Source organism: Arvicanthis niloticus, chromosome 1, assembly GCF_011762505.2.
Source record: "Arvicanthis niloticus isolate mArvNil1 chromosome 1, mArvNil1.pat.X, whole genome shotgun sequence".
Taxonomy (NCBI): Eukaryota; Metazoa; Chordata; class Mammalia; order Rodentia; family Muridae; genus Arvicanthis; species Arvicanthis niloticus.
The window spans coordinates 118,746,427-118,755,848 of NC_047658.1; the positions used below are offsets into that span (position 1 = coordinate 118,746,427).

Sequence of the window (9,422 nt, forward strand, 5' to 3'; positions counted from 1 at the left end):
CTAGTTCCCACACCTGTCATCCCTGCAGGCAGATCAAGGGGAGCAACTCCCTCCCTGTGGCCCAGCCTCACCCCTCTTGTTGCCCTACAGGGGAGCCGAGGGGAGCTGCTCTTGTCTCTCTGCTACAACCCCTCTGCCAACTCCATCATCGTGAACATCATCAAAGCTCGCAACCTCAAAGCCATGGACATCGGGGGCACATCAGGTGCTGAGGCTTATCACGGCAGGATGGGCAGGCCCGTGGGGGGAGCTTCCCATGACACAAGGGTTACTTCAGATACAGGAGATAGAAGTGAATTGGGGCCCTAACCCTAACCCCTACCTGCTAGTCCTTTGACGGGAGATAGCAGAGCTCTTTGGACATATTCTGGGTCAGTGTCATCTTGACAGCCAGGCTTCCCTGAATCAGGAAGAAAGGCAACATTGTGGTGGCGAGACCCTGGTCCTAGCTCGGGTGCTGCTTGTGTGTGGCCTTGGGAAGACCTGTACTAGTGTGAGAACTCTGAGGCAATGTCCAGGGTCTTTTTAAGTTCTACCATATGCTAACTATCCGTAATCCCTCTTGTTCTTGCTTGGCCTGGCCTTGTCATCCACTTAAAAAGCATGCAACCAGTTCCCACTTAGGGTTTTGCACCTGGAAGGGCATGAAGCCCTCGAGTCCCCCTGACACACACACTCTATCCCCTGACCCTTCATCTACTGTCACCTTCCAGACCCCTATGTGAAGGTGTGGCTGATGTATAAAGACAAGCGGGTAGAGAAAAAGAAGACAGTGACAAAGAAGAGGAACCTGAACCCCATCTTCAATGAGTCTTTCGCCTTCGACATACCCACAGAGAAGCTGAGGGAGACCACCATCATCATCACTGTCATGGACAAAGACAAGCTCAGTCGCAATGATGTCATCGGCAAGGTAGGACTGGGCTGGGGTGCACAGCCAGGCCTGAGGTAGGACTGGGCTGGGGTGCACAGCCAGAACTGAGGTAGGACTGGGCTGGGGTGCACAGCCAGGCCTGAGGTAGGACTGGGCTGGGGTGCACAGCCAGGCCTGAGGTAGGACTGGGCTGGGGTGCACAGCCAGGCCTGAAGGGTTTGTCCTTAGGAGGCATCTGGGTCCAAGGATGAGCACAGGCCTGGACTCCAGGAAAACCCAGCCAGACAGGGAAAGAAGGAACAAAAAGTACCTTGAATTCCCCAAAGGTTTTCTGAGTTCTTGTACTGGTTCAGCCCTGCTTATGGGACGAGCTAAGTGGGGCTGTGACAGAGCCTCTGCCAGAAACCAAAGACTTTAATGACTTCAGCTCCTAGCTGATCTGCACAACGCTGGCTGGGTGGTCCAGAGTAAGTTACTCTGCCTCTCTGAGCTTCTGTGTTATCTTTAAAATGAAGCTAATGCCAACCCTGCAGAGTCTCCCAGAGTAAGGTCAGAACCACCTGAGCTAAAAGGAGGTTCTGGATGAAGGTTCTTCTTGCATGTGAGGCAAGAAGCCAGACATGGCATGAGTTTTTCTACAACACGATTCTATGACATAAACCCTCCACTTTTCTACTTTGAAAACCATGTTCCTGTATGTCTAACTCAATGTTAGGACTCAGTACAGACGGAAGAGTCTGGCTGCCTGGGTTCCGGTTTTGTTGTTTGTGGCTTTTAGAATGGAACCCAGTTATACACTGCCACTAAGATATACTTCTGGTCCTGGAGCTCCACCCTTAAAAGCTGTCACCTCTCTGAGCCTCATTTTCTCTGCTCAAAATGAGAGTCAGGAAGTGCTGGCTCCACAGGGTAGTGGGAGCATTTGATAAGGGCACAGTGAGAAGCTCAGCCTGTCACTTGAAACACACATGTAGCTTCTATTGTAATAGAAGTTAGTTTTGAAATGTTCCTACCTGTGGTGTGTGCAGTCATTTACTCGGGAACAGAAGTTTCACTTCCATCATATTCTTTTGTTTTGTTTGGAGACAGTTTCCCTGTGTATCCCTAGCTGTCCTGGCACTTGCTTTAGACCAGGCTAGTCTTGAACTCTAGAGATCCACCTGCCTCTGTCTCCCTACTGCTGGGATTATAGGCGTGCGCCACCAGCTCATGCTGGCCTCAGAGTCCTTACGTAGCTGAGTGTGGTCTTGGATTTCTGATCCTGCTGCTTCTCTCTTCCAAACACTGTGATTGGTTATAGGCAAGTGCCATTGTACCTGTTTTATGCCATGCAGGAACTGAGTCTGGAGGCTTCATGTGTGCTGGGCAAGCATGTCATGGAAGCTTGACCAGGAGTAGTGTAGAAAAACCAGTGATCAAAGCAGAGGCAGTGAGGTAGTGGAAACACAGGTCCCTTGGTATATGACTGTCTTAGATACTTTTCCCCTGCTGTGAAAAGGCAGCATGACCAAGGCAACTAGTAATTTAATAAAATAATAATTTAGGCATCTAACTGGGGCTTGCTTACAATTTCAGAGGGTGAGTTCAGGACCATCATAGTGAGGAACATGGCAGCAGGCAGGCAGGCAGGCATAGTGCTGGTGCAGTAGCTAGGAGCTCATATCTGAGTTGGTGGGGAGAGCTAACTGGGAATAGCATGGGCTTGTAAAACCTCAGAGCCCAGCCCCAGTGACACACCTCCTTCAACAAGGCCACACCTCCTAGTCCTTCCCAAACAGTTCCACCAGCTAGGGACCAAGCATTTAAATATTATGAGCCTATGGTATCCTTCTCATTCAAATCTCAACAATGGTGTGTTTGGAGAAGGATGGTCTGGCATCCGCAGAGAAGGGACCAATCTGGAGGCATTCCCCAGAGAGATGAAAAGAAGGACCTAGTCATTGGGAAGAGAAAAGCAGCTAGCCTTGTGGAAGAAAGCTGGCCCTGGGAGTATCATTCAGCCAACCCGTGGGCACAGATAAGGAGACTAGAGTGTATGCTGTGAGTAGGGCCCACTGCACCCTTCCAGAGGCCCTTCTAGCCCCTCCTACAGCTCTGCTTCATAGAAGTAGGTGTCCCTTGGGGAGTACCTTTAGCTTCCTTTGCCAGTCCAGCATTCTATGAGTCAAACCAAGTCAAAAAATGGTTTTGTTCTTGCTCTAGCCTGGGATAGTTTAGGAAGTCCAAGGACCTTGGAACCTTTCTGAGTCACAGACCCAGCTCAACTCCTGGAGGCTGGGAATCTGCCTTGCTAGGCTGTCATTGTGCTAGGCTGACATTGCAAAAGCATGTAGGCACAAGGAAGCACTTGGCTGTGACCTGTGGTGCTAACGGTGGTGATGGTGGGGTGGTGGGGTGGTGGGGTAGTGGGGTAGAGTACTCAGTGAGCCTTAGAGGGAACTGACTGAGAACTTAGTCGGGAGAGGACAGCAGACATGTCTGTATGATCAGTGTTTATTATCAGTCCATTGCCCAGAGGAGCCTGAGGCTGAGAAAGATATTCCACCCCTGCTTAGGATTTGCTCATTTTGTCATGGTGTTTGATCATTTGTTTGTTTTGAAAGGTTCTCACTTTGTAGCCCAGGCTGGTCCTCAAACTCGCTATGTTCCTCCAGGGTGGCCTCATACTCATAGCAATCCTTCTGCCTCAGTGTGAGAAGTTTAGGTATGAGATACGACACCTGATCATTTTAAGTTTACAGAAAACTAGGAAATATAATATGGCGCATCCCTATCCCTCTTGCAAGTGTTCTCAATTGCTAGCCCCTCACAATGTATCTGTCACAGCTTAAGAAACTGATTTGGGACCTTGCTTGTGAACCCACCAGACTTCATTTGCATTTGGCCAATTCTCCCACGGTCGCCCCAGGCCTGCTCAGGATCCAGTATTACCAAGCACATTGTACCCAGTTGTCAAGGCCCCCAGGCTCTTTGACCTGTGACAGTTTCTTGCCCTCTAAATTGTCATCGTGATGGCCTTAAGGTGCAACACTGCTTTGCTTCCAATGCCTCTGGTCTTAAGCATTCATTGGTGTCTAGGCCAGGCTCAGCTGAGACCACTTTGGGAGTTTCTGGGTCAGCCCTGAAGTTTTGTGGAGCTCTTACAGGAGCCTGGGCTTGGATTGGTAATCTAGAACCACCAAGAGTTTCTTTACCCCATTTTGAACTTTTAAACTATGGATGAAGGTGGGACTCTTAACTCTGTGTGCCTTAGTTTCCCCATCTGAAAACTGTGGCTAATTATGTAGTTTGCTCACCTGCCAGGTTTGTAAGTATACACTGACCTCAAGATATAAAGCCCCTAGTACAAAGTCTGCATGTGGGGACAGGAAATGCCAGTAGATGGGAGAGACAATAACAACAGTGTCCCTTCCTAGGGCAGGGAAGGTTGCCCCAGCCAACTGCCTGTGTCCTGACCTTCACTGCAAAATAGGTTGCAGTTTGATGTCAAAGGGCCAGGCATGCCCAGGCCCTTAAGGGATAGCAGTCAGGGAACTAGGTCAGGCTGGCAGGAAAGGAAAGGGGCAGCCTCTGTGGGACAGGCTGTTACTGTGGGACAGGCTGTTACTGTGGGACAGGGCCCAAGCCTCGAAGCCTGCCATAATGCATCTTCTCTTCCTCCCCAGATCTACCTGTCCTGGAAGAGTGGACCAGGTGAAGTCAAACACTGGAAGGACATGATCGCTCGTCCCCGGCAGCCTGTGGCCCAGTGGCACCAGCTGAAGGCCTGAGTGGGGCCAAGGGAGACCCCAAGGGCCAAGGCCTGGCTCCCCATCATGCCCCTACCACTTTATGCACAATGCCCAGCCCGGCCCCCCTGCCATGGGTGAGGGGAGAACCCCGAGGGCTCAGCCAGGGAGGGGTACCAGAACTCTACTGGGCCCCATTTCTAGGAAGTACCAGCCCCACCCCCATGAGTCCAGCTGGGGAGTGGGGGTTCTGGGAGCCATTTCCCTGCTTTGCCTCTTTCTTTCCTGATTTGCTGATACTAAAGACGTCGGGGAAAGCTCACGAGCCAGATGGGCAGATCCCTCCAGAGGCCCGCCAGGTGGGCATAGCCCCCGTTTTCTTTAAGGCAGTGCCTGGAGTGGAGAGAAGCCACCCCTTCCCTAGACCCCCTTTTTGGGGCCCAGAAGAGGAAGGCCGCGGCGTTTGGCCACGGCCTGGTCATCAGGCCCATCCCCAGCTTCAGGTGCCGGCTGGGCCCTGGACACTGAGGATAGTATATAGCCTGTGCTCCAGAGTCATGGAGACGTGGCCCTGTGTATTTGTGTTGTGTCTACTGTGTGTGTGTGTATGTGTGTGTGTGTGTGCCCACATGCGTGTACACATGGAAGCTACTGCGCACATGTGTGAAAGGGGGTGCTCACTCCCTGTCTCCCTGGGGCCAGCAGTGCTGATTGGCTACAAAGAGTAGCAGAGTTTCGTGAGGATGAAGTGGGGCTGGGTCAAGGCCACAGGGAAGGTAGGAGAGTAAGGGTATGGACAGCTGAGGAGAAGTGGGGACCAGGGCGAATGGCTGATTCAGCTGCCTCCTGGCACCCATGTAGCCTGTCTCTGTAGCCCCCACCCCAACTCCCCAGTAGCAACTCCCCACTGCAATGTCATTCCTTGGGCCTGGGCTCACACTTCGTAGGCACCTACTCACCGTGTGCATGGCCTTCCAACAGGGCACCACTTCACCCTTCTCAGGCACCCCTAACCCCTCACCCGGGGACCCCCACCTTCCCAGATCTCATATTGCAGCCAAATTGGCATCTGCTCCATACTCTCTGGCTTGGATACAGCCCCTGATCCCCACCCCTTACCCCAACACCTCCACCTTTCCTTTGGATAATCTGATCAACCCCTGGCCTTCTCCAGGCTGTCTTGACACATACCCCACCCCAGAGCAATGGCTCTTTCTGCCCCTCCCACCCAACACGCAAGCAGAGGAAGCAGGGACCATTCCAGGAGTCTGAGGTTGCCATACCCAAAGAAGCTGCCGTTTCTTCTCCCAGCCTCTGCTGAGACTAGAACTGGCTTCCCCTTGGAAACAGCAGACTCCAGAAGGATCCCTTTTAAATCCTGTCCTCCCTCTGTGCTGTATTATAAAAAGACCCAGCTGGTGAAAGGTCCTCAAAAACAGAGGAATTGAGCCCAACAGTCCCAGATTCTACCACCAGGTGGCACCAGAACACCACATCTGTGGTAGCAGTTGGGGCCCATAGTTACAATTCTACCCTGCCTGGCAACTTGACACCCCAAGGATGGAAGGAGCTCTGGGCTGGATCTGCATATCTAGAGCACAATGGGAGCATAGTTATTTGGGCACATTTTCCTTTAATGGGCTTCCCCTTAAGCAACTTTCTGCTCTAGGTGTGAGATCTCCTTTTCTCCATATCAAAATGTTCTTAAATCAATTTTCACACCCTGTCCCCAGGGACCTGAAGGAATCTCTTATGTACTAGGTGAATCATTTGTAGAGTGAAATAATTCCATTGTAAAACAACTAGTCACCCATATTACTTGTAAATCTAAATGTTTGTATACTGCAGCTTTTGCTTTAAATAGGATTTGCCCCAACTCCCTTACCTAGCTGGGTGTAGCCCCTGGAAAGGGACCCTCCAAACCCCCTACAGAGGCTGTATGGAAATAGAGAGTAATGTAGAGAGTCTGGAAATTTGAGAAAAATTGCTGCCATCCTTCCTTCCATCTGCCTCAGTCTCCTGAGTACTTCCACAGAGCCATCTGAGGGACCCAAGCAACTTGCACCAGTAGGTGTAAGGCTGGCAGTGGATTTATGCAGAGCTCATCCATGTACCTCTTAGCCAGTGAGCTCAGAGAGCATCCCCCACAGAGTTGTTCTCCCCTCAGACTACTAAGAATAGTAGTGACCCAACCTGGGATTCCTCAGCCCCCACGTGTAGGTGGAGTGGGGGGATGCCGGCAAGAGGCTGCAAATGGCTTGCACAAGACACAGCTGGATGATACAGAGTCTGGGCATAGAATGGTTAGGGCAACTGGGGGAACATGGAAATGGAGAGGGGAACTTGAGGGTGAGGAGGGCACCAGAGCTCTGCCAACACTGTCCTAGGATCTTGGGCAAGTCACCCACACTCCCTGGGCCTCAGTTTCTCCATCTGTAAAATGATGGTAATAATACTTCACCTACCTCATGGGGGAGGTTGTGAGGCCACCATCACCTGACCTAGGGGTTCAAGGCAGGAGGGCTCTGAAGGTGCTACCCAGAGCAAAGTTGTCACCGACACCTGAAAGCAAGGCCCACCTGCCCATCCACCCTACCCCACAGAGCCTCTAGGGACCGCCAGAGCCAATCTGTCTTCACTGTGTCCCAACCCCCTTTATGAGCATCATCTGACATCTTGTGGGCACTCTAGACTTAGTTGTTATGTTATTTAGGTAGCCTTTCTTGTGATCATCTTCTCCATGTAACTGCTATACAAATTCCACCTGCCCCAGCACTGCCCTCCACCTGCCCTCCAGCACCAGAGGCCAGGGTAGGGACAAAGGAAAACAGCCACAAAAGAAACAAACAAACAAAAAAAGCCAAGGGGATTCCCAGCTCAGCTGGGGCCCCCAGGGGTGGGAACTGGTGGCTCTGTTTGTATTGTGTTTGAGTCCTTGAGCGCAAGTGTTTTATAAAAAATAAAACAAAAATCCACTATCACAAAAAAAAAAAAAACCCGCAAAGAGAACTGAAGACAAAAGGGAAAAAGAACCATACAATTTTTTCCACCATATGCACCCTCTAAGCCAGCAAAAATTTCCTCTTTGCAAAATCATATTTTTGTGGGAATGGGCCCTGCTTTTTGTGGCAGGGCCTGTTCTGATTAATAAAGGATCGTGAAAAAGTAGGGCCTTGGCTGTTTCCTCTGTGGGTCCCAGCCCTCTCTCTCTTCTTCCAAGGGAAGCAGCAGCTGGGAATGAAGGGACTGGGGAGTCTTGGGGGTGCCTCCACTCAGCTTGTCACCTCTGGGGCTTGACTTTTCAGTAGTGGTTTAGGCCTACCTGAGGCTCCGGCTCACTCTCAGATCTAGACTGATCCCCACATCCACCAGCTGCCCCAGAGCAGACAGCATTCATTGCATGTCCCAGGTCAGACCTAAAGACATCCTTAGAAGTAGTAGGATCTCCCTGAGATCTCCAAGACCTCTCTTGGAGTCCACTTAGCTGGGCACACACTTCCTTTCTTGCCAGGGAACCCTTATCACTCTCCCAGGTCGGTTAAAAAAAAGCCAAGATAGGACCCCAACTACCACCTCATCGTCACCTGCTCCGCTGCTATGACTTGGGGCCGATGTCTCCTTCCAGGTCCTGGTAGGGGAAAGAAAGGACAGGCTGAGCTCTAGGCCAGCCTGCTGGACCTGTGGCCTTTCTCCAACCTATTGTCTAGGCTGATTCCCTATGGTTGGGAAAAAAAAAACAAAAAACAAAACCTCTCCAATCTAAAGAGCCCCATTGGCAAGTTCCAAGCCGAGGACCTGAGAGACTCTGGTGCCCTCCTGTCTGTGGCTCTGGCAAGCCATGTCCTTTGCTGTGCTCCCAATGTCCTCTATTCACAAAGAAGCAATAATTTCCCAGCCACTCCCTGTGTGGTCCAGGGCAGCTGGCCTGCCAGTTCTCAGGGTACTGAAGAAGGCCAACTATATCTGCTTCAGATAGGCACTAAGGGAACCCCATAATTCCATGGGCCCTGCCCTACTCTGAAGTGAAGAGGGTCACAAACCCTCTGTCCTCCACATCTGGGGCCAGCAGGTGCCTCCTCAATCTGTACTAAGTACCCCCATTCTGAAGCTGCCTGTGCTTTCCCCTTCTGCCCCTTTAACTTCCTACAATGTGGTTTAAACATCCCTTTAAAGGGTGTGCACAGGCTAGGGTAGAGCTCAGAGGCATAGCTCTTGCCCTAGTGTGCACAAGCGTCTGAGAGGGGATAAAACAGTTTCTGTTGGCTTCTATTCCAGAACTTTGGGCGAGTCCTGAGGTCAGGTAAGTAGCTTCAGGGTCACCCTGGGTTTGGTTTAGCTTTTCTTTGAGAAAGTAAACCCAGGAAACAGTTTTAGCATAGTTGGTTCAGCACAGCAGAGGTGCCAGACCCTGGCCACTGGCACAGGGGCTCTACTCTGGACTTCTCTGGCTCATTCCCTCTGCCTGCTCTGAGCTACTCATACATCCCTTCATGTGCCTGAGACCACTTTCTCCTGCAAGTCCCTCCCAGATGCACTACTTCTAAAGGTCTCTATGGCCTTTCTGGATTCTGGGCTCACCGCCCCTTCTCTGAGAAAGACAGCTGAAGGAGATAATCTGAACATGCTTGATACTCCATCCTGAGCTGCTCCCATCTGTGTCTCGTGAAGTCATCCACTTCCCATGTCTGGGTCCTGTGTGTCTGTGTGTTTGCGAATGGACATGTGTGCGAGTGTGGTGTCTCTTAGATTGTGAGCCCTTGGGCAGGGTTCCCTGTCTGAATAGACGTTCTGTGTGGCACGCCTGGCTGTGGTAATAAATG

General features: G+C 51.3%; 1 protein-coding gene across 9 annotated transcripts in view; it reads left to right on the forward strand.

Moving 5' to 3' along the window:
- The window catches only part of Syt7 (synaptotagmin 7), a 62,470-nt gene extending 54,119 nt beyond the window's left edge, over nt 1-8,351 (forward strand). For all 9 annotated transcript variants that reach the window (XM_034506312.2, XM_034506321.2, XM_034506330.2 and 6 more), the window contains 3 exons: nt 91-205; nt 714-913; nt 4,540-8,351. In XM_034506312.2, the coding sequence (XP_034362203.1) occupies nt 91-205; nt 714-913; nt 4,540-4,644 (420 nt within the window). In that variant the 3' untranslated portion in view covers nt 4,645-8,351. The remainder of the gene's footprint in view (nt 1-90; nt 206-713; nt 914-4,539) is intronic.
- Nucleotides 8,352-9,422: the final 1,071 nt, after the last annotated feature.